This window comes from Salvelinus sp. IW2-2015, linkage group LG33, assembly GCF_002910315.2.
Source record: "Salvelinus sp. IW2-2015 linkage group LG33, ASM291031v2, whole genome shotgun sequence".
Taxonomy (NCBI): Eukaryota; Metazoa; Chordata; class Actinopteri; order Salmoniformes; family Salmonidae; genus Salvelinus; species Salvelinus sp. IW2-2015.
The window spans coordinates 11,984,542-12,012,241 of NC_036872.1; the positions used below are offsets into that span (position 1 = coordinate 11,984,542).

Here is a 27,700-nt window from a genome sequence, read left to right on the forward strand (position 1 = left end):
AGTGTCTCATGTGCTGTATAATTCAATAAGGCTTCAGCTTGAATGTTTCGCAGGCTGACCACACAGCAGTATGTGGAATGTGCAGGTGAAATGCAGTGGAGTGTGTTGGCATTAGCGAATGAAATAAGTGATGTTCAAAGCTCGACGGTGTGCTAAAGAGCTCAAGTTGAATTGGATTTAAGTGGGCTCTAGCAAGACTGGATAATCAAATAGAAAGCACCCTCTAGTTCCAGCTGTCAGCAATCATACGCATCATCATCATCATCATCATCAGCACACTAACTCATTGTTTAGTTTTAGCCCGCCATTTTATCACCTCAGAGATTTACATAGACAATAAACAGATGACAAACTGTATTTATTCTTGCCTTTCATTTTGTAATCATTGATTACTTTCATCTCCTTCCAAAAGGCATTGTACTGTAATCAAAACTACAGTGAATTCTCTGTAAAGATTGTACTTTAAATCAAAACCGCAGGGAATTCTCTGTAATGAATGACTTGCCTGTTTTGTTTTTAGATTATAGGCCAACCCTGCAGATCCTCACAGTACCATTCAGGGTTAGTTATGAGCTGCATGTTTTTGTAGTTTTTTTCAGACCACGATGACCAGAGACAACTGGGTGTAAAGGAGTTATTGCTCGAGACAGATCTTTCTCAACCCCTTCTCTTTAGGCATAGCTGCTCTTTCTACCCAGCAAGAGAGAGGGCTATGCAGGAGGGGGTTTGTCCTTTTGTGTCTTGCTGAGAGCCCTTGAGAGGTGCTGAATGCTTGAAGAGGATCCCACAGGTACCCTGACCCATTCCCTCCTCAAGGTCACTGTCTAATAGAGTATATGAGGGGAAAACCTGGCAGAAAGAGGCCCTGTGAGGATGAGTATTATCATGCCTGGCCTGTAGGCTGTGGGATCCAGGCAGGCTCTCAGTCTCCAGCCTTGGACCAGATGTTCCTAGAGTGTTCCAGTCTGGTCCAGACTCTACCATGCTGCCCTGCCCCCAGAGCATGCCAACCATGTTAGTGGAATTAAAGTAGACAGCTTTGAACTGTGGAGGATGGGGGGCTGGGCTAACCCATGCCATTGAACCCATCTGGAGTAGCTGTGCTCTGTTCACCACGGAGGGAAGGATCTGGTTTTCATTTTTTAAAGCAAAACTACAAGTTACACATTACAACCACAACAATCTCTTAATTGAATCAAAACGGCCAGGGCGTGTGATGGATAGCAGATGGATTGATGGGAGAAACCACTCAGGGGGAACCTACAGGATGTCGTGTGTGAAACCATTAGAATAATCTGGACACAGAATGTCATGGCTAATGCAAATCCTATCCAAATGGTGCAGTTTCCCTGTCAGACTGTAGAGAGCTCTCAAACCCACCATTACAGCAGTACAGTTAGGCTGTTACACAACCTAAAGGCTGGACGATCGAAGAGAAGGATCAAAGTATGTGATGTGACCGTATGCTGTATGCTGACTGTGCTCTCCTGTTCTTTCAGCTCAGGAATGTGTGTGTGTAAGACGGGAGTGTACGGGCCCAAGTGTGACGAGTGCCACCCAGGCTTCTTCCGTTTCAGCAGCACGGGGTGCCAACCCTGCCAGTGCAACAGCCTTACTAACTACTGCCACCCGCAATCGGGTGAGTAATCCACTACACCACACCTTCTATCTACAAACCACAACAATCACCCTTTCAAATCAAATCAAAAAGTTTATTTGTCACGTGCGCTGAATACAACAGGTGTAGACCTTACAGTGAAAGGCTTACTTACAGGCTCTAACCAATAGTGCAAAAAAGGTATTAGGTGAACAATAGGTAAGTAAAGAAATAAAACAACAGTAAAAAGACAGGCTATATACAGTAGCGAGGCTATATACAGTAGCGTGGCTACATACAGACACCGGTTAGTCAGGTTGTTTGAGGTAGTATGTACATGTAGATATGTTTAAAGTGACTATGCATATATGATGAACAGAGAGTAGCAGTAGCGTAAAAGAGGGGTTGGCGGGTGGTGGGTGGCGGGTGGCGGGACACAATGCAGATAGCCCGGTTAGCCAATGTGCAGGAGCACTGGTTGGTCGGCCCAATTGAGGTAGTATGTACATGACTGTATAGTTAAAGTGACTATGCATATATGATAAACAGAGAGTAGCAGCAGCGTAAAAAGAGGGGTTGGGGGGGACACACACAATGCAAATAGTCCGGGTAGCCATTTGATTACCTGTTACACACTAACCCTGTGTGTGTACGTGTCCCATCCTGTGTATCGTTGTGTGAGTGGACACTTATTGAGAGGCTTGGAGAGGGTCAAGGTGGATGGGATTGTAGAACCCATCTGTCTGCCATTGTGATGCAGAAGAATGATAAATGCTGTGGATGTACTTCCTTAGCTCAGGTCTGATGTCATCGACAATGACCCTCTGTCAGCCAGGGAGCGTTACATAAGAAACATGAGGGTATGCAAAACACATTAGACTGTCTCTTCCAGATTAACATGACAGTGACCTGTTCCATTTCAATCTGAATACTGGAAAATCAAGCTGATTTGTTCCTACTTCTATAGGGTCATTGTTTTTAGATAAGAGTGATAGTTAGGTGTCCTCTATCGTGAGGTGTCCTCTATCGTGAGGTGTCCTATATCGAGAAGGACAGAAAACAACAATAGTGTTTACTCTATTCCTTCATTTAGAGAACAGAGAACATCTGCAATGCCCCACTATACAGAATAATTTCATATCCCATATAGAAGTATTGGTTCCTTTTCCACAAAAACCTCTCAACTCCATTACTATGTAACAGGCAACTAAACAGTCTGGTGCTCAAATCAGCAGGATAGTAGTATTTGCTGGATTAACGGTTTCCATACTATACAAACAAAACCACCAGTGTTCAGGTGTGGTCAATAAATACCATATGTCATAGTCCCTACATTGTAGAAACAGACCCGTTTTCAAAACATGTTAGCATAGGAAATGGACGTTAACTTTGAACCATAACTTCCCTCCTTTTCCACAGGCATCTGTCTGAACTGCCAGGCCAACACTCAAGGACCCAACAGTGAGGAATGCAAGCCTAGATTCTACTGCAGCTCTGGTGCTGCCACCACCGATGCCTGTGTCCCCTGCCCCTGTTCCAACACCACCTCCACTGGCACCTGTCACATTGGTGAGTAGCCACTATCCCCTGCCTCAGTAGTGCCCTTCTTAGGTCACCATATTAGTACCCTTGCCAGTCAATTCGTCGGGGTATGGACTCTACAAGGTGTCGAAAGCATTCCAAAGGGATGCTGGTCCGTTGACTCCGGTTGGCTAGATGTTCTTTCTTGATACAAAATGGGAAACTGTTGAGCGTGAAAAACCCAGCAGCGTTTCAGTTTTTTACACACTCAAACCGGAGCGCCTGGCACCTACTACCATACCCCGTTCAAAGGCACTTCAATCTTCTGTCTTGCCCATTCACCCTCTGAATGGCGGCACACATACACAATCCATGTCTCAATTGTCTCCCGGCTTAGAAATCCTTCTTTAACCTGTCTCCTTCCCTTCATCTACACTGATTTGAAGTGGATTTAACAGGGATCATAGCTTTCACCTGGATTCACCTGATCAGTAAAATGTCATGGAAAGAGCAGGTGTTCCTAATGTTTTGTACACCCAGTGTAGAGTCCCTATTAATCTAATACCATCTCTGTGGGCCTAATAATAAAGATGTGTCGTTCAACTTTCAAAATGTATTACCTTTTAATGTGGTATTAACATAACCAAGAGGCGAAAGAAACGCACACCAATTTAGGCGAGGTGGTGGCTAGCGGAGTAGAACACTTCAAAAAAATTAACGGAGCGCCGCAGAGTCTAGGAGCTCAGATGCAATTTAATTACCAACGTTTCCACAGACAAGCTGTCTTCATCAGGGTATATTAACATAATCAGTCATGATGTTTTCATCTGATTGTCAATCACCTCAAAATGCTCCTGTAAGCCTGGCTACCTGCGCACGTTCGTCCGCTCTAAAATAATCCCCGCATCCGTAGGCATCAGTGCACTGTGCACACGCCATTTGGGGAATGGAAAAAGACATCTGTAACAAAACACCCCAAACATTTGCTGATTTTCATTCATTAGGCCTACACTTGTAACCTGAATCGATGCGTCTCGGCCACGCATCTCTGCCTTCACAAAATGTCGAACCATAGCGCATTTTGGAGAGCATTCCACACATTTTCAAGTCCATTCGTTCATTTTTAATGCGGGTGACATGCGGTAACGATAACTTTTAGGCTATTACACTATTATTTATCATGGCATCGTTGTTTTAATTATTGTGACAGGTTCATGTTCAACCAGTACATCGTACCCCCACTATTCTGAACTCTCCAACAGCGAAGCACCATCGACAGTCACTGCCAGGGATGATGGCTTTGTCCCCATTACTATAACTCCATTCGCAAGCATACTGCTTGTCTTTCACAGATAATTGCAATTTACTTGTGATGGTTTGCCAAAGCGTCAATATCTTGACACTCTGGTTGACGATGTTTAATCCCACCTATCTTTCTTGTCCCTGCTGGTGTTGGTCTGTTAGGGTCTAACAGTTAGGCTTCTTGACAGTGGATGGGTCTCCTCACATCAGCAAAATCCCAAATGTCTCAGGTAGACACGTTCGCTATTAAGCATGTTTTAACCAAGCAAGCCAGTATCGGTTTGTACCCATACTAAACTGATACCTCAGCAGAGGAGGCCTGAGCCTTGGAGCCACAGACATACGTAGAGTCCCTGTCTGTCTGTCTGTCTGTCTGTCTGTCTGTCTGTCTGTCTAGCTGTCGTCTTCTCTCTGTCTGTCTGTCCGCCCTCGTTTGTCTCCTGTGTCTGTCTGTCTGTCTGTCTGTCTGTCGTCTGTCTGTCTGTCTGTCTGTCTGTCTGTCTGTCTGTCTGTCTGTCTGTCTGTCTGTCTGTCTGCTGCTGTCTGTTTCTGTCTGTCTGTGTCTGTTGTCTGTTCTCGTCGTCTGTCTGCTTCTGTCTGTCTGTCTGTCTGTCTGTCTGGCTGTCTGTCTGTCTGGTCTGGTCTGTCTGTCTGTCTGTCTGTCTGTCTGCTCTGTCTGTCTGTCTGTCGTCTGTCGCTCTGTCTGTCTGTCTGTCTGTCTGGCTGTCTGTCTGTCTGTCTGTCTGTCTGTCTGTCTGCTGTCTGTCTTGTCTGTCTGTCTGTCTGTCTGTCTGTCTGTCTGTCTGTCTGTCTGTCTGTCTGTCTGCTGGTCTGTCTGTCTGTCTGTCTGTCTGTCTGTCTGTCTGTCTGTCTGTCTGTCTGTCTGTCTGTCTGTCTGTCTGTCTGTCTGTCTGTCTGTCTGTCACTGTCCTCCCAACCTCTGATCTGACCAATCAGCTGCAGCCATGTGACTGCTGACGTCCTCCCATTGGGTCCCAGCAGCCTGGCAACAGCCATGTGGAGACAGGGAGTGGAAGGAGGACACACGCCAGGCCGAGGTTGAGCTGAACATGGATCACACTGAACATCCTGGGCACAGCTGGGCCACTTCCCAGCAAGCTAGTCAGGCAGTAGAACAGAGGGGTTGGGTGGCACCACAACACAGCTTCTTGAATTAGAGGCGGCAGGTAGCCTAGTGGTTAGAGCGTTGGGCCAATAACTGAAAGGTTGCTAGATCGAATCCCTGAGCTGACAAGGTAAAAAACTGTCGTTCTGCCCCTGAACAAGGTAGTTAACCCGCTGTTCCTAGGCCGTCATTGTAAATAAGAATTTGTTCTTAACTGACTTGCCTAGTTAAATAAAAAATTAACCAGGCAGTAGTAGGGTGATAATGTTGTGTGTGAGGAATCAACAAAAGCCTCAGAGGTTGCCCTGGCAACAGTGACTAATCCACAATGCAGTACCATGAGAGAGAGATTAAATTATATGTGTGTAGCCTCTCTTTTCTCAAAGGTACATAAGGGCTTGACTCATTCATCCTAAGGCTAATAAAACATTGATTTATTTGTGTGTGTGTGCATGAAAAGGAAGTGGCTGAGCTGGCTGTAGCAGTAGTGAGGGAGGATGGTACTGGGTAAATATCCAGGTCAGGTTGTTGAGTCAGTATCCGTATGTGAAGGTCCTTTGCCTCTCCTAATGATATAAAACGTTTCCCTCTGACAACAGCGTTTCCACTGACAACGACCCAGGGTTAAACCCGACCAATCAGACACTGCCTATAGATAAGAGGTGTTATCACTCATAGACTTTATTGGTCTAGCTCTCATCTAGGATTTGAATTGTCGCTTTGGAAAGTGTGTCTGTTGTGGACACATATTGGTCCATAAGTCGGAAAGAGTTAGATATGGATGATATTAAGCAGACTTAAGCCAGCACATATTTAGGGTACCAATAAGTATGTGGCTATTTTCTCTATTACCTTGCTTAGGAGGGGATCCACACTTACACTAATGACATGTAGAAAGCCTGATTACTGTGCTCAATAATATTTGGTGTCAGACCTCCTGGTACTTAATTGACAGCAGAAGGGGATATATAACAGTTAGTGAAGCCATTAGGAGAGAAGGAAGGGCACTGTTTAGTAGCATCATATTACTAAGGACCAGAGGCTGGAGGAGAAAGCTGACCCTGGAGGAGACCGACATCTCATGATAATGAGAAGTGATGATGATGCTCTAACACAAGGGATCAGTCTTTAGAAACGATTAAAGTGAATTTGATTCCGGGCTGTAAAGACGTGTGTTTTGTGGAACAGTGTTTGTTCCACACTTAAGCCATATCTTTCTTTGATTACATCGGTGGTCGTGTGTGGCTCAGAGCATGCTGCTTGCTACGACAAGTGCTGTGGGTTCAATTCCCACTGGAGCCACCCACACAAAAACGATTAAGTCACTTTGGGTACATGTTTCTGCTAAATGGCTTATTATTATTATTATCGTTTAATCTTTTCTCTGAAACTTTTGGGGTAGCTTTAAAATGTATCTGAGCAACAAAAACAATTGTGTTATTAGCTAGGGTACTCTTATTTAGCCCTTAAGTAGCCTAAAGTAGACTAGAGACACTGCCATAGGGCTTACGTTTTGCATTGTGCAGTATTACAAACCAATCTGTGTTTGGCATTCTGGTGCCACCTAGTGGTGGTATATCAGCCAAGTCTCTTATGATTTATGATTGACATGTACAGTTGAAGTCGGAAGTTTACTACACTTACACGGAACCCAAACCGGCTGCGCACGTGCGCCATCGTGCATAAATGTATTTTGTCCCCCCACACCAAACGCGATCACGACACGCAGGTTAAGATATCAAAACAAACTCTGAACCAATTACATTAATTTGGGGACAGGTCGAAAAGCATTAAACATGTATGGTAATTTAGCTAGCTAGCTTGCACATGCTAGCTATTTTGTCCTATTTAGCTAGCTTGCTGTTGCTAGCTAATTTGTCCTGGGATATAAACATTGAGTTGTTATTTTACCTGTGAAATGTACAGGTCCTCTACTCTGACAATTAATCACACATAAACCGTCAACCGAATCGTTCCTAGTCATCTCTCCTCTTCCAGGCTGTTTCATCTTTGAATTTATATGGTGATTGGCATCTAACGTTCATAGTATTACCACGACAACCGGCAAAACAGTTCGTCTTTCAATCACCCACGTGGGTATAACCAATAAGGAGATGGCACGTGGGTACCTGCTTCTATAACCCAATGAGAAGATGGGAGAGGCAGGACTTCTGCGCGACCTGCGTCAGAAATAGGAATGACTTCTATTTTAGCCCTTGGCAACGCAGACGCTCGTTGGCACGCGCGAGCAGTGTGGGTGCAATAATTAAATAACATGGATTTCTAAATTTATTTTACAACGTCACGCACGCGATGTGTCCAGTCTGGTCAGCATGTTAGGTTGGAGTCATTAAAACTTGTTTTTCAACCACTCAAATGTTTGTTACAAACTATAGTTTTGGTAAGTCGGTCTACTTTGTGCATGACACAAGTAATTTTTCCAACAATTGTTTACAGACAGATTATTTCACTTATAATTCACTGTATCACACTCCAGTGGGTCGAAGTTTACATACACTAAGTTGACCATGCCTTAAACAGCTTGGAAAATTCCAGAAAATGATGTCATGGCTTTGAAGCTTCTGATAGGCTAATTGACATCATTGAGTCAATTGGAGGTGTAACAGTGTTGCGATGTATTTCAAGGCCTACCTTCAAACTCAGTGCCTCTTTGCTTGACATCATGGGAAAATCAAAAGAAATCAGTCAAGACCTCAGAAACAAAATTGTAGACCTCCACAAGTCTGGTTCATCCTTGGGAGCAATTTCCAAACGCCTGAAGGTACCACGTTCATCTGTACAAATAATAGTACGCAAGTATAAACACCATGGCACCACGCAGCCGTCATACCACTCAGGAAGGAGACGCGTTCTGTCTCCTTGCGGTGAACGTACTTTGGTGCGAAAAGTGCAAATCAATCCCAGAACAACAGAAAAGGACCTTGTGAAGATGCTGGAGGAAACAGGTACAAAAGTATATATCCACAGTAAAACAAGTCCTATTTCAACAACCTGAAAGGCCGTCCAGCAAGGAAGAAGCCACTGCTCCAAAACCGCCATAAAAAAGCCAGACTACGGTTTGCAACTGCACATGGGGACAAAGATTGTACTTTTTGGAGAAATGTCTTCTGGTCTGATGAAACAAAAATAGAAATGTTTGGCCATAATGACCGTCGTTGTGTTGGGAGGAAAAAGGGAGAGGTTTGCAAGCCGAAAAACAACATCCCAACCGTGAAGCACGGGGTGGCAGCATCATGTTGTGTGGGTGTTTTGCTGCAGGAGGGACTGGTGCACTATACAAAATAGATGGCATCATGAGGCAGGAAAATTATGTGGATATATTGAAGCAACATCTCAAGACATCAGTCAGGAAGTTAAAGCTTGGTCGCAAATGGGTCTTCCAATTGGACAATGACCCCAAGCATACTTCCAAAGTTGTGGCAAAATGGCTTAAGGACAACAAAGTCAAGGTATTGGAGTGGCCATCACAAAGCCCTGACATCAATCCTATAGAAAATGTGTAGGCAGAACTGAAAAAGCGTGTGCGAGCAAGGTGGCCTACAAACCTGACTCAGTTACACCAGCTCTGTCAGGAAGAATGGGCCAGAATTCACCCAACTTATTGTGGGAAGCTTGTGGAAGGCTACCCGAAACGTTTGACCCAAGATAAACAATTTAAAGGCAATGCTACCAAATACTAATTGAGTGTATGTAAACTTCTGACCTACTGGGAATGTGATGAAAGAAATAAAAGCTGAAATAAATAATTCTCTACTATTATTCTGACATTTCACATTCTTCAAATAAAGTGGTGATCCTAACTGACCTAAGACAGGGATTTTTTACTAGGATTAAATGTCAGGAATTGTGAAAAACTGAGTTTAAATGTATTTGGCTAAGATGTATGTAAACATCTGACTTCAACTGTATTTGTGTGTTTTTTTGTTTCCCTAGACTCTGATGGGTTCCCAGTGTGTGACCAGTGCCTGTCTGAATACAGCGGTCAGCAGTGTAAACGGTGCAAGGCTGGATTCTACAGTGCCAACAGTGGGTGTGTCCCCTGCGACTGCAGTGGTAACGCAGACCCAACGCGCCCGGCCCAGCTCTGCCACCCTGACACTGGCCACTGCCTGAGCTGCACCAACAACACCACAGGGCCTCAATGCCAGCTCTGTGCCGCCGGCTTCACAGGGGACGCCCGCGCCCACAACTGCACCCGCCCAGGTAAGGGTCATCCAATCATTTGGTGCAGAGGAGTATTAGTATATTGCATGTGCCATGAGTAGCTGAATGCATGCCCATTCACACTGTAAATCATTTGTTTTTTAGCAGCACGGATAATTCCTACGCCAGAGCCCGTGACAACGACCGAGGCCTCTAAAACCCCCACCCCTGCTCCAACCCCCAGCAGCAAGGGCCTGACCTCCACGCTGCCCACCGGTGCTCCCCCCTCTACCACTAACTCCAGCACCCTACTGAGCATAGCCACCACCCAGGCGCTGCTCACCAGCCTGGGCAGCCCCTCAGACAACACCACAGCCGCCCTCACAGAGGTCTCCTGGACCCAGTTCAACGTCATCGTCCTGGCCGTCATCATCCTGGTGGTGGTGGTGCTGCTGGGCTTCGTGGGAGGGGTGTACACCTACCGAGAGTACCAGAATCGCAAGCTCAATGCTCCCTTCTGGACCATCGAGCTGAAGGAGGACAACATCAGCTGCAGCAGTTACCATGACAGCATTCCCAACGCTGACGTATCGGGCTTGCTGGAGGACGAGGCCAACGAGGTGGCGCCCAACGGCCAGCTGGCTCTCACCACCCAGGGCAACTGCTACAAGGCCTAGCCCACAGGGCAGACAGACAGACTGCACACTGCTAACAGACTGGACACACACACAGAGGCTTCCGGCCTGGCTACCTGCCTCACAGGACAGAGACATGAAATGGATAAAGACTTTCAAAGCTGCTGGACACCAAACCCAAAGCTCCATGTGTAACTCGACTCCCTCTACCCAGCTCCTCTCTCCCTCTGTGGAACAGAAGGAGATTCTGCATAAGGCCATTGGCACCAACAGACAGACAAATGAAAAAGGGATGGTGTGTTTCTGTTGCTTTTGTCCTGGCAAAAGATTACAAGATTTCGGGCTCCATTTCAGATTGAAGTGATTCACGTAAAATAAGAAGTCAATGAAGGGTCCAAAGAGACGACTGTTTTACTTCAGTTGTGCCTGCAGAGGGCACTGTTAAAGATGTGGATGGTTGTGGTAATGGGGTGTTTGCCCATGCAAGAGTATAGGACCGTGTGTCTGTTGTATGGACACTGTTTCTTATGCAGTTCAATGGCCATCAGACCACTCATCAGGAGACCGAGCATTTCAGAACCTTTTAAAACGGACTAACAGTTTAAGTTACAACTTGAACGGAGATCTGGTCCAGACAGTGATTGTTATTTTAATGAATTGTATTTATTGTTTCAAGTTTTGTTCTTGGGATAAATGTTCCACGTGTAAGATGTTTTTCATGGTGTTTAGAACTGTGTGCTATATTGAATGCAAATTGAAAAGTGCAACATTTGTTCATATGTATGTCTTTTTTGTTAGATATTGGGAAAAGTGACGGCTGCTGGCTTAAATGACCTTGTCTTTTGTTTTCGGTTGTATCCTGTATGAACAATTGCCAGGTCCTTACCTTGAGTATTAACAAGGAGTGTTTTAGATGATGAAACAAACATACCTTGTATCCTCTCTCCACTCAGTACTGTGCAGGGCAGTATGTCCCATTGCTTGTTATGATCATCACATTGACTTTTTTTTACTGATGGAGTGCTAAGCTGCTGGTCTGAGAAAGGCCTACCTCTACGGAAGGTGTTGAACACATTCTTGCTCAAAAAGTAGCTCTAGTCCAGTTAAGCTGGTTTCATTAAGTAATCCAAATCTAGGACAAAATGATTCTAGCCTTCATTTCTTATATAGTCTTATATCAGTACAAAATAGACCGATCTTGGTAATGTGTTGCCGGCAGCAACACTATTAATCCTGCTCGTGCATTTATGTTGTTTATAAACTACAATGATATCTAGGATTTGTTTCTGTAAAAATGAATTCATGGGTTAAGTTATTAAGGGAACTGACTCCTCAGGTACTGCTTCTTTCCCCAGTGTGATCACTGTAAATAAGAGTAGGACATTGTACAGATGAATGTGAATAGGATCATTATTATTGTACAGGTAGAGTGCGGTGTACACTCAGAACAGTCGGTACGGTTACAGTTAAAGGCTCCAATATGGTCTGGGCACAGTCCACACAGGAAATTAATTATAAATTGACCTACCCTCTGTATTGTCTTGCAGGATACATGTCATCATCCCTAACTACTGATTTCAATTAAATTATTCATGGTAAATTGTGTAAATACCACAAACTGAAAATTTCACATACAATGCTAAATAAAATTGGGTTTCTTGGTTAGTCTGTAACTGCTCCTTCATATTTGCATGTTTACCCTACCTGGAGTTTTACTTTGTTATTTTTTCACAGCGGCTGTGTTTCTGTGTTAGAGTCATTTCAGTGCTAATGAAGTGTATTTTTGTAGTATTATTATTTTATTTAACCAGTCAAGTCAGTTAAGAACAAATTCTTATTTACAATGACGGCCTACACCGGCCAAACCCAGACGACGCTGGGCCAATCGTGCACCGCCCTATGGGACTCCCAATCACAGCCGGTTGTGATAAAGCCTGGATTTGAACCAGGGTGTTTGTAGTGATGCCTCAAGCACTGAGATGCAGTGCCTTAGACCGCTGCGCCACTCACGAGCCTAGGTTCAACAGAGAAGACTGCTCTGAATGTTTTCTTTCTTATTAAAGCTAGAATCCGTAGTTGCTACATCCATTTTGGACTTATAAATGAATGATATATATATATACCCATTGATGCTTGAAGAAGATTAGAAATCTCTCATCACCTTAGTTCAGCTGTTGTACATCATCAGAACCCAAAATAAAAGCTTGTTTTACTCCAATGTTTGTAAACAACATTGTAAACAAACACTGTGTAGCCTCAACATGGTTAAAACTATACATTTGAAACACTATATATATCTACAAAAGTATGCAGACACCTATTCAAATGACTGGATTCAGCTATTTCAGCCACACCCATTGCTGACAGGTGTATAAGCAACGTCAACACAAGAACTGTTCGTCGGAAGCTTCATGAAATGGGTTTCCACGGCTAAGCAGCTGCACACAAGCCTAAGATCACCAGACGCAATGCCAAGCGTCGGCTGGAGTGGTGTAAAGCTCACCATCATTGGACTCCGGAGCAGTGGAAATGCGTTCTCTGGAGTGATGAATCTCACTTCACCATCTGGTAGTCTTAACGGACAAATCTGGGTTTGGCAGACGCAAGAAGAATAATGATGGTCTGGGGCAGTTTTTCATGGTTCGGGCCCTTTAGTTCCAGTGACGGGAAATCTTAATGTTACAGCACATACAATGACATTCTAGACAATTCTGTGCTTCCAACTTTGTGGTAACAGTTTGGGAAAGGCCTTTTCCTTTTTCAGCATGACAATGTCCCAATGCACAAAGTCAGGTCCATACAGAAATGGTTTGTCGAGATCGGTGTGGAAGAAATTGACTGGCCTGCACAGAGTCCTGACCTCAACCCCATCGAACACCTTTGGGATGAATTGGAACGCCGACTACAAGCTAGGCCTAATCGCCCAACCCCAGTGCCCAAGCTCACTAATGCTCGTGGCTGAATGGAAGCAAGTCCCCGCAGCAATGTTCCAACATCTAGTGGAAAGCCCTGCAGAAGTGTGGAGGCTGTTATAGCAGCAAAGGGGGAACCAACTCCATATAAATGCCCACAATTTTGGAATGAGATGTTCGACGAGCAGGTGTCCACATACTTTTGGTAATTTAGTGTATCATGGATAGTCAGTCCTTGCATCCATAGCTCGGTCTATGAATTTGAGAGTGGCAAAATTTCTCCAGCCCCATCCCGTAGTTTTTTTTGAAAAACAGGTGGTGGGGAGTTCTTCGTTATTGTTTCAATTAAGAATTCTAGCTTTAAGTTGCATAACTTAATTCATTTTGCATCCTTTTTGTGGGCATAAGTGGCAACACAGCAAAATGTTTTCATGTGTACATGGCCCGGTACTGTGTAGCAGTAGCTCCACCTCAGCTGGTGCACCGTCGGTGGGAGCTGCCAGCCCGGGCAGCAGCCGGCTTGGAGAGGACCATGCAGCTAGACCCCCACGAATTGAGTGTGTCCCAGCAGATGGGCAGGGTCATCATCCATGTGGCAGACAGGGTGAATATCCCCTTGGAGGTTTTGGATGAGCAGGACTTTCAGAGAAAACAAGGAAACTCACCTAGTGTTGGCAGTTGTGTGGGGCTGACTGGAGGTTGGCCAGAATCTGCCTACTACTCACAATGGGACTGCCTGGCCCTTCACAATGGGGTTGTGTTTCAGCTATGGAAGGAGATTACGTGTGATGCGTAGGTCTGGCAGTTCCTTGTACCCAGTTCCCTTCAAGCCCATGTCCTTCGAGCTGTACGTGAGGCAGTGGGGGAGGGTCACTCCCAGAAGACCGAGACCCTCTAACGCCTGAGAGAAGTTCTATTGAGTTTGCTGTCGTCCCATCTACACTCAGTGGCTGTGTGTTGAAGGTGAAAATCAAGCAGAGGAGAGTGACTGGCAATCGTGGTCAAGGCCGCTGTGGTGATACTACTGTTTTCTTGGAAACTGATTGCTTCTACGGTTCTGGCATCTGGATGGACCTGTATTCCTCTAGCCACAACTGTTGAAACCATTAGTATCATTACACCGGTCGTTCCAGCCTGGCCAGGTGGTCTAGATTGACGGCTCATTCGAATATTTGGAGGCGTGGTTTGTACACAGTTCATTTTTTGCAACCATGAGAGTGTCAGCCAGTGTATAGGGAACATTCCTCTGCCCCAGGCATTGCTGATGCATGCCAGAGCTTACAACATCTAGATAGATATTTTAAGTATCAGCTAATCACATCATATGTTATAGGAATCTGGTGCCCAACGGCACACGCAATCATTGGTTGATGCGTGCAAGGTCTGAACAGGGGAACGTGACCTATGTGTTCTGTTCAGAGGAGGCTAGTGATGGGAGGGTGACTCATAATAATGAATGGAGTCAATGGAATGGTATAAAACACATGGAAACCAGGTATTTTTGGAGTCTGAGACCCTTCCATTTATTCCGTTCCAGCCATTATTATGAGCCCGTCCTCCCCATTTTAAGGGGCACCAGCCACCACTGGTGTTGTGACAATGAAGACTGAGCATGTCTACTGCCAGTTATGGTCAATAAAGAGCTGTAACTTAAACAAAAAACAAGCCATGAAAAGAGACTTTTAATTTTGTCTATTTTTTGCTTTGATTGGATGACTTATCCCCTTACAAAATATATTACTGTTTTAAAACTGCAGTAAAGGTGCTGTAACTGCAGTGCACTGTGGTATTTTGGATGCAATAATTGCAGAATAACTGCAGTGTATTGCAGTTCAGTTATACTGCACTGTAACTACAGTTTTACTGCAAAATTACTGCAGTACATTTTGAGGGTATTTTGGAGGCAGTATTTCCAGCATAGTGTACTGCAGTTATACTGCACTCTGACTGCACTCTTTTTTCGTAAGGATTTATTTAATGTTCTATTATTTATTGAACATTTCGAAAGATTATATTTTAAACTTGATTGAAATTTGAATCCTGTAACAACTTGAAAAAAAAAACACAATTGTTTGTTGTTGAGTCACGATATTTACAACAGTATTTTGGTTTGTAGTATGGCTAAGTTCCTTTTCAGTCATATCCAGTTCAATGTCTAAACAGGAAGTTAAGTGTTACATGAAAAATTGGCCACTGTAGGCCCTACACTGAAACTCACAGATTGAAACAACACGTTTACACGATACCCTGACTGTAGGTGGAACGTGGGCGACAAGATTTATAAACGTCGGACTTGAACGTCAAAATCCATTGAGTAGTACTCACTCCCTGCTGATCATGACAGCCGCTGCCAATGAAGAGGTTTGCTGTGAGATCCGTTGTCATCGTGCGAAGAGTGACAAGATTCTTTATTCCCGGGTGAGCCGCAGAGATAAAGTGCTGTCAGTGTGCCTCACTCGGTTCGCTGCGTTTGTCTCTATACTTCTGTCGTGTGCTGCACTCCTGCTACACGCATATCAGCATAAAGCAGCGGACAACCAGGTAAGCTTATTTTTGTGTGTGTGGTAAGAATCAAACTGTTAGGCCCAGTAGCCTAAAGTAAATGTATATAATTATTAGAGAGATCAGAAAACGCTTGTCATTCTAATTGTAGAGAGCTGTGGTGTATCTTGCAGACTATTATACACAGTAAATCTGAATGGATCTTGTGTTTTTATTTGTAGCTCACTTCAGCGGGGAGCTATTCTATAGGTAAATTCTGATTATTATTATTATTATGGTTGTCATGATATTATTATAATCATCGTCATCCTCATCATCCTCATCATCATCATCCTCATCATCATCTTCACACTGTCTATTGTATCCCTCCATATAGGCTATCTTCAGCAGCAGCAAGTCAGAACCAATCCAAGTGCCCATCTGACAGGTACAATTATGATACCAACACTACTCATGATATTACTGCTTGAAAGACCAATCAATAAGGCTAAGCTAAAAGGTAATGTCCTCCTTGTCACTCTTCCAGCTCCAGCCTCATTTAATCATTCGAAAAGGGAATACCTTGAATGGGAGGACAAACTTGGACTTGCTCACCTCAGCGACTTTGAGTATGACGACGGCGACCTCATCGTGCTGAAAGATGGCGTGTACGAGGTTTACCTGCAGATCACCTTCCGAAGGCCTAGTCACTTTGTGTGTAGCAAAGAGGGCCCTGTTTTCATCCTCTCCCAGAGGGTGATGCTGTTTGCAATGAACTACCAGAGTGACAGAGAACTCCTAACAGCATCTGACACAGTGTACTGCAGTCAGCCCCCTGGCTCAGAGGAGGACTCAGTGATTCCTTACTGGGAAAAGTCTCCACACACATCCGGAGTGTTTAAACTTAAAGTTGGGGACAGGCTTAGAGTGAGTAACGAGGACTGGTACCATGAGTTGATTCTCCTTCAAGAAGACAAGACATTTTTTGGGGCATATCTCATTTGAGGTACAGGGATAATAATGGACTTTAGGGCTGTATATATGTCTGCTTTAGGTTTCTGTTTTTTATTGAATACGTCATGACTTGTGTCAACTGCTACATAATGAGAGCATAGCTTTGTTGAAATTATTGTAACCACTATCACTTATCAGACACATGTCATATCTCTTCACTATATACTTTATTTATTTCTGGAGAGTTTTCATTTGAGAATGTGGGTGAAAGAGCACTTGAAGTACAACATTGCACTGTTATTATGATCTTAAGTGTGGCCATAAATAACTTGTTATTCAGTAAAACAGTGATGTTGCTATAGGGTTAGCCCAATTCTGATCTTTATCCACAAATTGGTGTTTTGACCAGTCAGCTCTTTTGCCAATAATTTGGCACAAGATCAGAATTGGCCTGTCTGTGTAAATGTAGCCTATGACAAGTACAATCTGGAAAATGTATGCAGAGTCAGCGAGTTGCATTAGTGGGGAGGACACGAGGGAGGTCACATGTGTTTGCAGAACAGAGGTCCCGGTGTTCCAGTCTCAGTGTGGTCTGATGGGTTAGGAAGAAGTACAGTTAAGCAAGCACGGTGACGTCCGTCACACAGACAAATAGGGAACTTTAGATTAGATTGATGATCTTACCCAAATGCGGTATGTGATATACAACTTCATTTATGTTCTAAATAAGTAGAGTCCAACCTGGACTGTTGAAAGTGTTTGTGGGGTGACAGTTCCTACGTAGTAAGAGAAGCGGACAAGTTACTAGAGGGCTGCTGGTTCAAACCCCCAGGGCTGATGAGGAATATCTGAGTTGTGCCCTTGAGCAACACATAACTGCTCCGTGAGTGCCTCTCCACGGTTGACCCTGTGGTGTTCCCAGCCTGTCCCGTGGGGTTGGGTACTGTGTCAGCTACAAATGTCCCTAAAGTTCATTCAGTTTTCTACTGTATAAAAAAAGTAAAAGTGACATTTGAGGTGTGTTTCCAGCAGATAAACAACACTATGGGCGTACACTGTGTTTACCACCTCAACCTAACCTTACTTAAGAATGCATGGCATGCACGCTATTGCACCATCGTGTGACATACAACACCCATTGTTGTAAATGTTGAAACAATGATGCAAGGCTTCCTGTTTACACAGGCTGACCAGTCCCTTCAGAAAGTATTCACACCCCTTGACTTTTCCACATTTTGTTGTGAGCCTGAATTTAAAATGGATTAAATTGAGATTTGTTTGTCACTGGCCTACACGCAATATCACATAATGTCAAAGTGGAATTATGTTTTTTGACATTTTTACAAATTAATAAAAAATGAAAAGCTCAAATGTCTTGTGTCAATAAGTACTCAACCCCTTTGTTATGACAAGCTTACTTATGTTCAGGAGTAACAATGTGCTTAACAAGTCACATTAAACATTGCATGGACTCTGTGTGCAATAATAGTGTTTAAAATGATTATTTTTATGACTACCTTATCTCTGTGCCCCACACATACAATTATCTGTAAGGTCCCTCAGTCGAGCAGTGAATTTCAAACACAAATTCAACCACAAAGACCAGGGAGGTTTTCCAATGTCTCGCAAAGAAGGACACCTATTGGTAGATGGGTTTAAATAAAAAAGCAGACATTGCATATCCCTTTTGAGCATGGTGAAAAGATTAATTACACTTTGGATGGTGTATCAGTACACCCAGTCACTACAAAGATACAGGTGTCCTCCCTAACTCCGTTGCCGGAGAGGAAGGTAACACTCAGGGATTTCACCATGAGACCAGTGGTAACTTTAAAACAGTTACAGTTTAATGGCTGTGATAGTAGAAAACTGAGGATAGATCAACAGCATTGTAGTTACTCCACAATACTAACCTAAATGACAGAGTGGGAAAAAAGAAGCCTGTACAGAATAAAACATATTCCAAAACATGCATCCTGTTTGCAACAAGGCAGTAAAGTTATATTTTAAAAAATGTAGCAAAGCAATTAACTTTTGTCCCTAATACAAAGTGTTATGTTTGAGGCAAATCCAACATAACACATTACTGAGTACCACTCTACATATTTTCAAGCACAGTGGTGGCTGCATCATGTTTTGGGTTTGCTTGTAATCGTTCAAATTAATCTTTGAATAAATGACTTTGAAACGTATAGGTTTGCATGGTGACCCTAAAAGGAATAAAAAAATGCGTAATGAAGCTGTAGTAAGACACCTGAAGCCTGTACTACACAAACAATAAAACAATAAAACAATAAACATGTGGGTTGGATTTTAAGAAGGTGTGAATGGTATGATAAATATCACTTCTAAGGGATGAAACTGCACCTGCCATTTTCTGTGAATCCTGACAGTTATTTTAGAGCAGTGGTTCCCAAACTTTTATTGTCCCGTACCCCTTCAAACATTCAACCTCCAGCTGCATACCCCCTATATAGCACCAGGGTCAGCTCAGCGCACTCTCAAATGTTTTTTTTTTTTTGCCATCATTGTAAGCCTGCCACACACTATACGATACATTTATTAAACATAAGAATGAGTGTGAGTTTTTGTCACAACCCGGCTCGTGGGAAGTGACAAAGAGCTCTTATAGGACCAGGGCACAAAAAGTAATATAATAATAATCAATAATTTTGCTCTTTATTTAGCCATCATACATATAAAACTTTATTTGTTCATCGAAAATTGTGAATAATTTACCACATATTAATGAGAAAGGTGTTCTTGAAAGGATGCACAAAACTCTGCAATGTTGGGTTGTATTGGAGAGAGTCTCAGTCTTAAATAATTTTCCACACACAGTCTGTGCCTGTATTTAGTTTTTCATGCTAGTGAGGGCCGAGAATCCACTCTCAGATTGGTGCGTGGTTGCGAAGGGCATCAGTGTTTTAACAGCGCGATTTGTCAAGGCAGGATACTCAGGGCGCAGCCCATTGCAGAAATCTGTCAGTGGCTTCTGATTAAATTCAATTTTCACAGAACCGCTTGCTGCAATTTTGATGGGGCTCTTTTGTTCAGATATCATTAAATGGACTGCAGGGCATGAAAGGGATAACGAATCCAGTTGTTTGTGTCATCCGTTTCGGGAAAGTACCTGCGTAATTGAGCAACCAACTCACTCAGGTGCTTCGCTATATCACATTTGACATTGGACTGACATTACTCCAAGGAAAGCCTTTGATTCTTGTTGTTGATTCTTGGCCTTTGTTACTCAGCTTTGCGTTGGTATTTTATTAGGATCCCCATTAGCTGTTACAGAAGCAGCAGATACTCTTCCTGGGCTCCACACAAAACATAAAACACGACAACATACAGAACACTTAGACAAGAACAGCCACACAAATGTAAAATAAGATCAATACAAAAAAAAAATACAAAAAAAAGGTTCTGTACTGCATACACATACAACATATTAATATACTGCATACACATACAACATATTAATATTCTGCATACACATACAACATACAAACTATTAATATACAGCATACAACATACAACAATTCTATACTGCATACACATACAACATATTCATATACTGCATACACATACAACATATTAATATACTGCATACACATACAACATATTAATATACTGCATACACATACAACATATTAATATACTGCATACACATACAACATATTAAATTCTGCATACACATACAACATATTCATATACTGCATACACATACAACATATTAATATACTGCATACACATACAACATATTCATATACGCATACACATACAACATATTAATATACTGCATAAACATACAACATATTAATATACTGCATACACATACAACTATTAATATACTGCATACACATACAACATATTAATATACTGCATACACATACAACATATTAATATACTGCATACACATACAACATATTAATATTCGCATACACATACAACATATTCATATACTGCAACACATACACATATTAATATACTGCATACACATACAACATATCATATACTGCATACACATACAACATATTAATAATACTGCATAACATACAACATATTAATATACTCATAAAACATACAACATATTAATATACTGCATACACATACAACATATTAATATACTGCATACACATACAACATATTAATTACTGCATACACATACAACATATAATATTCTGCACACAACAACATATTCATATACTGCATACACATACAACATAAATATACTGAAAACATACAACATATTAATATACTGCATACACATACAACATATTAATATACTGCATACACATACAACATATTAATATACTGCATACACATACAACATATATATACTGCATACAACATACAACATATTCATATACTGCATACACATACAACATATTCATATACTGCATACACATACAACAATTAATATACTGCATACACATACAACATATTAATATACTGCATACACATACAACATATTAATATACTGCATACACATACAACATATTAATATACTGCATACACATACAACATATTAATATACTGCATACACATACAACATATTCATATACTGCATACACATACAACATATTAATATACTGCAACACATACAACACTATTAAATTCTGCACACATAAACTCATACTCATACACATACAAATATAATTAAAGCATACACATACAACATATTATATACTGCATACACATACAACATATTAATATACTGCATACACATACAACATATTAATATACTGCATACACATACAACATATTAATATCTGCATACACATACAACATATCATAATGCATACACATAACATATAATATACTGCATACACATACACATATTAATAATACTGCATACACATACAACATATTAATATTACTGCATACACATACAACATATTAATATACTGCATACACATTACAACATATTAATATACTGCATACACATACAACATATTATATACTGCATACACATACAACATATATATACTGCATACACATACAACAATTAATATACTGCATACACACAACATATTAATTATACTGCATACACACTACACATATTTTCATATACTGCATACACATACAACAATTTAATAACTGCAACACATACAACATATTATATAACTGCATACACATACAACATATTAATATACTGCATACACATACAACATATTAATATACTGCATACACATACAACATATTAATATTCTGCATATACATACAACATATTAATATTCTGCATACACATACAAGTTTTAGGGTTTATGTCAGAGGTGTTGTGTCGTGTAATGTTGTAGCTATTGTCAAAGTTCAATCCAATGTGGACCTTCTTTGTATTACAGCATGTAGCTCTTATAAGCTCCATCTCCCACTGCCCATCTTTGCAAATATCTTTAGTGACAGTTTGTGGAGAAACTTTTTAATTGGACAGTTTAGTAATATAATTGTGTGAATGAGATGTACATGGGTTAAGCACGGGATTGCTTCCTTCCCCACAGTCTGACTGTGCAAGCGAGTGCAAATGAGCCTAGTGTCCAATTTTTAAATTTTTTATTGAACCTTTATTTAACTAGACAAGCCAGTTAAGATTAAGAACAAATTGTTATTTACAATGACGGCCTATAATTAGGTGCCAAACACAGAGGGATTAAAGATTTTAATACCGGAAAGAATACTGACAATCTTTTGTTTGGAGCACTCTTTCCCAGCCACAGATGTTAGAGTTTTCACTATACACTATCATAGGTAGCATATGCTTAACGCTATGATAAAATGATGCATCCCTCCAATGTATTGCAATTTACTGTGGGTCTTGAAATAACCATTTTAGATTCCTACCTAGTTACAGTACAAAGGTTTCAAATCTGTATCTTATACATTGCTGGCTCAAAACCTAATATAGACGTGACTATAATATCATACACACTTCACTACACATACATGAAATCAATAAGTAGACCTGACATGTTGAACCGATGGAAACAGAGACTCATCATACCCTGTTAAAACAATGGGATATACAATACCATAAAAGTGACATAGCATCTGATATCAAATAACAAACCTAGCATTCTGCCATTGAAGAAAGCAAGGTGCACTGTGAGCAGAATGATTGGCAAAATGAAAGGGTCACCGGCTAGTTGAATCACCCTGAGGAACACAAGAAAGGAGCACACCTTTGTTGAGGATGAGAAGGGGAAGTACAGTTCTCTAGATATCTGATGACTGAGTCACCCTCAGGTTTCCAGTGTTTTTCACATTATTTGTTTGTTATCTAAACAATACATTAGAATTATTTCTTATCAAACGTTATCACTGTTCCCATTAATGATGATGAGCTCATCCATTTCTAAAACATGCCTGTTTATTTTCACATTAGTTTTGGTGTGATCAAAGACACTGTGATGCTCCTGTTTCCATGTTATGTTCACCAGGTTTCAAGCTCCACCTTCATCAGTAAACCCCCCTTTAGAGTTCACTGTCACATCCTAAAACACACACACACACACACACACACACACACACCATGCGCTGACCACACACACACCACACAACACACAAGCCTGTCAATTATTAAACAAACACGATACTATTTCAAACCCTGTGGAGGGGAGGACACTACATGTAGCCATTTGTGGGAGCCATGGGATATCTGCTGTAAACTGTCCATGTTCTGTCTCTGTTGTCTGGATCAGACGTTTTCCCAAGATGACCACCTGAATCCTCCTCTCTACCGTCCTCCAACTGTATAGTTCCCTGTACTGTACGCTGCCTGACAAAATGGACCCAGGTTAGTCTCTGTTCATGCCCTAAATGCATGTTTAGTACTAAACAAATGGTCATTTGTTATTGTCTAAAATGTGTGAAACAGTGGACTTTGGGAGAAATGGGAATTTAAATTGAATGATTAGGATTACACAAAAACAACAACAAACATTACAATATTAGATAAGCTGTGTGCATTGAATTGATGTAAAACCAAAGAAGATGGGGTTGTAAAACAATCAATATTCGGCAACACTTTACTTGCACCCAGCGCCATAACAAATAACACGTCACTGTCATGACACATACAGTGGGGCAAAAAAGTATTTAGACAGCCACCAATTGCAAGTTCTCCCACTTAAAAAGATGAGAGAGGCCTGTAATTTTCATCATAGGTACACTTCAACTATGACAGACAAAATGAGGAAAACAAATCCAGAAATCACATTGTAGGATTTTTTTTAATTAATTTGCAAATTATGGTGGAAATAAGTATTTGGTCAATAACAAAAATTTTATCTCAATACTTTTGTTTATCACTTTTGTTGGCATGAAGAGGTCAAACGTTTTCTGTAAGTCTTCACAAGGTTTTCACACACTGTTGCTGGTATCTTGGCCCATTCCTCCATGCAGATCTCCTCTAGAGCAGTGATGTTTTGGGGCTGTTGCTGGGCAACACGGACTTTCAACTCCCTCCAAAGATTTTCTATGGGGTTGAGATCTGGAGACTGGCTAGGCCACTCCAGGACCTTGAAATGCTTCTTATGAAGCCACTCCTTCGTTAAGCCTTGACAAACCACACCAGCAGCTGGAGAATGACACCGAATACCCACACTCATTTTGCCTGAGCCTTTCATTAATCCGATGCACTGTTTCCACTGTAGAAACCAAAGTGGGTCAGTCAACTGCCCTGGAGAAACTTGAGAGTTTCTCTGTTTACTTAATTGAGATCACAGGGGCCTTTCTCTTCCTCTAAAATATGCCATTCATTAATAATGTTAGTCATGTAGTCATGGCTACATCATTGCTGTAGATAAATAGCTTTTAGATTTTTTTTTTCATTGCCAGTTGACCAAGAATCTCAAGTCTAACCATTATAATATCTATCCTTCCTCTTTCACTCATTAGTCATTCAACCACCCGGCCCTGAGAGCCAGGCCCTGTCCAGTGGGAGGACAGCAGTGCAGGAGGGAAACTCAGGAACCCAAGACCTTGTTGGACGTACAAGCTTACCTGTCCAAACCACTCATCTGTCATCCAACAGTGACAATGTCCACACTGTCTGCCCTCCAGTGCCTAAGGCAGACAGTACTTTTGCTGCCTGTCCGCCATACAGAGCTCACAGTGACAGTGATGGGAGGTTAACCAGGGAGGAGCTGCTAAGTCAGACTGACCTGGCAGGAGGTACACCCTCGACTGTGTGTCAACCACAGATCTCCTCGGTCCAACCAGACGTGACAGCATCCACCCAATCAGAAGAGCCTCCACCCTACAGCCCACCTGACCCCAAGATGGCCTATATTATCTATCCTCCACAACCACCTCACTACCCAGGGCCCCCTGTCATAGCCTGCCAGCCAGGACCCAACCAGCCAGCCTTCTACCAGGCCCAGTTCATGCCTTCACCCAGCAACCCTCCCTACACCATAGTAAGAGAGTATCAGAGTATCAGTATAGAGCAACAAAAATTTTTTTGTAAATGTGCTGCCAAACGCACATACTTTCATGTGGTGGTGGTGGACAGGTGGAGATTTATTAGACACACAGTAAGTTTAGAACGGATTTGCACATTCAATTACTCCTCATAGCTTTATTGAATCACACAACATGATTCCCGTACGGTTCAAAAATCTATTCCCTTATGGCCACGCGAGATTACTTCCGGATTTAACAATAGATCTAACTATTGTCCTGTGACGTAACGACAGTGGGTCATTGGTATTTGAAATCTCTATTCAAAATCAAGAATGTCCACTATTTGAATAGGTTATTGTGTCCCTGCATGTTTGCCTCTGTTGTGTTTCAGTACATGAGCGGCCCTCCACTGGGGGACGAGCGGCCTCCCCTGCCCAAGGACTACATGGTGGAGTCCCTGCTGGTCACCATCTTCTGCTGCCTTATGAGTGGCCTCATCGCCCTTTTGTACTCATATGAGGTACATTTCCCACTCATATGAGGCACTACATCCTTAGTGCACTAACAAAGGCCTGGCTCTGAATTGAATTAGGGCAGAGAGTGGGCATGAGTTTCAGTGTAGGTGTAGTAGAATCCTAAGAATGCAGTGACACTACCGAGGCCTTCCTTAAGGTAATGGTGACATAACAAGATGTCTGATACAGTAGAAGAAAAGTTACAGAAAGTTCAATTCATTTGACTTTTACTGTACTCTATCAAACATCTTCAAACAATACATATGCTTGTTGGCTACAGACCAAGTCCTGACTGAGCTGGTTGTCTCTCCACTCTGCTCTAGACCCGTGCTGCTCTGGCCAGAGGGGACATGAGGGAGGCAGAGAGGGCTTCCCAGAAGGCCCGTTTGCTGGTGCTGTTCAGCCTGATGTTTGGGGTGTTTGTTTGTCTGGGCTGGATCATATATGTAGTTATATCTCTCTGTGCATAGCGATTTGCACCTGACACACGTCTACTCATTTACATTTTAGTAATTTAGCATACGCTCTTATCCAGAGTGACTTACAGTTATTGCATTAATCTTAAGATAGCTAGTTGGGACAACCACATACACTCCCCCCTTTGTTGCTATAACAGCCTCCACTATTCTGGGAAGGCTTTCCACTAGATGTTGGAACATTGCTGCGGGGACTTGCTTCCAGTGAGCCACAAGAGCATTAGTGAGGTTGGGCACTGATGTTGGGCGATTAGGCCTGGCACGCACTTGGCGTTCCAATTCATCCCAAAGGTGTTCGATGGGGTTGAGGTCAAGGCTTTGTTCAGGCTGGTCAAGTTCTTCCACACCCATCTCAACAAACCATCTCTGTATGGACCTTGCTTTGTGCACGGCGGTGGTTAGAGCGTTGGGCCAGTAACCGAAAGGTTGCTGGATCAAATCTCCAAGCTGACAAGGTAAAAATCTGGCGTTCTGCCCCTGAACAAGGCAGTTAACCCACTGTTCCCCTGTAGGCCATCATTATAAATAAGAATTTGTTCTTAACTGAATTTGTTCTAAACTGTTGCTACAAATTTCAAAGCACAGAATCGTCTAGAATGTCATTGTATGCTGTAGCGTTAAGACTTCCCTTCACTGGAAATAAGGGGCCTAGCCCGAAACATGAAAAACAGCCGCAGACCATTATCCCTCATCCACCAAACTTTACAGTTGGCACTATGCATTGAGGCAGGTAGCGTTCTCCTGACATCCGCCAAACCCAGATTCGTCCGTCAGACTGCCAGATGGTGAAGCGAGGTTCATCACTCCAGAGAACACCTTTTCACTGCTCCGGAGTCCAACGGCGGCAAGCTTAACACCACTCCAGCCGACGCTTGTCATTAAGCAGGGCGATCTTAGGCTTGTGTGCAGCTGCTTGGCGCCCGACGAATAGTTATTGTGTTGACGTTGCTTCCAGAGGCAGTTTGGAACTCGGTAGTGAGTTTTACAACTGAGGATAGACGATTTTTGCTAGAGCGGCCCCCCCTGCTGAGGGGAGCTCTAGCAGGGCAGATATTTGACGAACTGACTTGTTGGAAAGGTGGCATCCTATGGCGGTGCCACGTTGAAAGTCTCTGAGCTCTTCAGTAAGACCATTCTACTGCCACTGGTTGTCTATGGAGATTACATGGCTGGGAGTTCGATTTTATACACCTGTCAACAACGGGTGAGGCTGAAATAGCCATATCCATTATTTTGAAGGGGTGTCCACATACACTACACATACAAAAGTATCTCAGTCATAATAAATATATTTTTCCTCAATAAAGTTGCCATCAGCAAATGCAGTGCTAGTAAGGGGGGAGGGTAGGGGTAGGATATTCAGGGAAGGGGTAGGATATTCAGGGAAGAGGTAGGTTATTCAGGGAAGGGGTTAGGATATTCAGGAAGAGGTAGGTTATTCAGGGAAGGGTGGTGAGGTATATTCAGGGAAGAGGTAGGTATATTCGAGGGGGAAGGGGTAGGATATTCAGGGAAGAGGTAGGTTAATTCAGGAAGGGGTAGGTAATTCAGGGAAGGGGTAGGTATTCAGGGAAGAGGGTAGGATATTCGGGGAGGGGTAGGTTATTCAGG

The 27,700-nt window shown here is 42.4% G+C and overlaps 4 protein-coding genes across 4 annotated transcripts in view; 3 read left to right on the plus strand and 1 right to left on the minus strand.

The window, feature by feature from the left end:
- LOC111957668 (multiple epidermal growth factor-like domains protein 9) overlaps positions 1-10,942 on the plus strand; it is a 42,229-nt gene extending 31,287 nt beyond the window's left edge. Inside the window, exons 3-6 of the mRNA XM_023978584.2 lie at positions 1,500-1,639; positions 3,017-3,166; positions 9,501-9,770; positions 9,876-10,942. Coding sequence (XP_023834352.2) covers positions 1,500-1,639; positions 3,017-3,166; positions 9,501-9,770; positions 9,876-10,387 — 1,072 coding nt within the window. The 3' untranslated portion in view covers positions 10,388-10,942. The remainder of the gene's footprint in view (positions 1-1,499; positions 1,640-3,016; positions 3,167-9,500; positions 9,771-9,875) is intronic.
- The window catches only part of LOC111957669 (serine/threonine-protein phosphatase 6 catalytic subunit), a 53,296-nt gene extending 37,629 nt beyond the window's left edge, over positions 1-15,667 (minus strand). Inside the window, exon 1 of the mRNA XM_023978587.2 lies at positions 15,583-15,667. Coding sequence (XP_023834355.1) covers positions 15,583-15,642 — 60 coding nt within the window. The 5' untranslated portion in view covers positions 15,643-15,667. The remainder of the gene's footprint in view (positions 1-15,582) is intronic.
- LOC111957671 (tumor necrosis factor ligand superfamily member 6) lies at positions 15,595-17,327 on the plus strand. The gene is made up of 4 exons (XM_023978589.3): positions 15,595-15,798; positions 15,981-16,008; positions 16,136-16,186; positions 16,286-17,327. The coding sequence occupies exons 1-4, from the start codon at positions 15,595-15,597 to the stop codon at positions 16,741-16,743; spliced, it is 741 nt and encodes a 246-aa protein (XP_023834357.1). The 3' UTR covers positions 16,744-17,327.
- A 6,018-nt stretch (positions 17,328-23,345) lies between these two features.
- LOC111958171 (proline rich transmembrane protein 1B) lies at positions 23,346-27,533 on the plus strand. Its single transcript, XM_023979357.2, has 4 exons — positions 23,346-23,488; positions 24,592-25,112; positions 25,490-25,618; positions 25,937-27,533. The coding sequence occupies exons 1-4, from the start codon at positions 23,479-23,481 to the stop codon at positions 26,081-26,083; spliced, it is 807 nt and encodes a 268-aa protein (XP_023835125.1). The 5' UTR covers positions 23,346-23,478; the 3' UTR covers positions 26,084-27,533.
- The last annotated feature ends 167 nt before the right edge of the window (positions 27,534-27,700 follow it).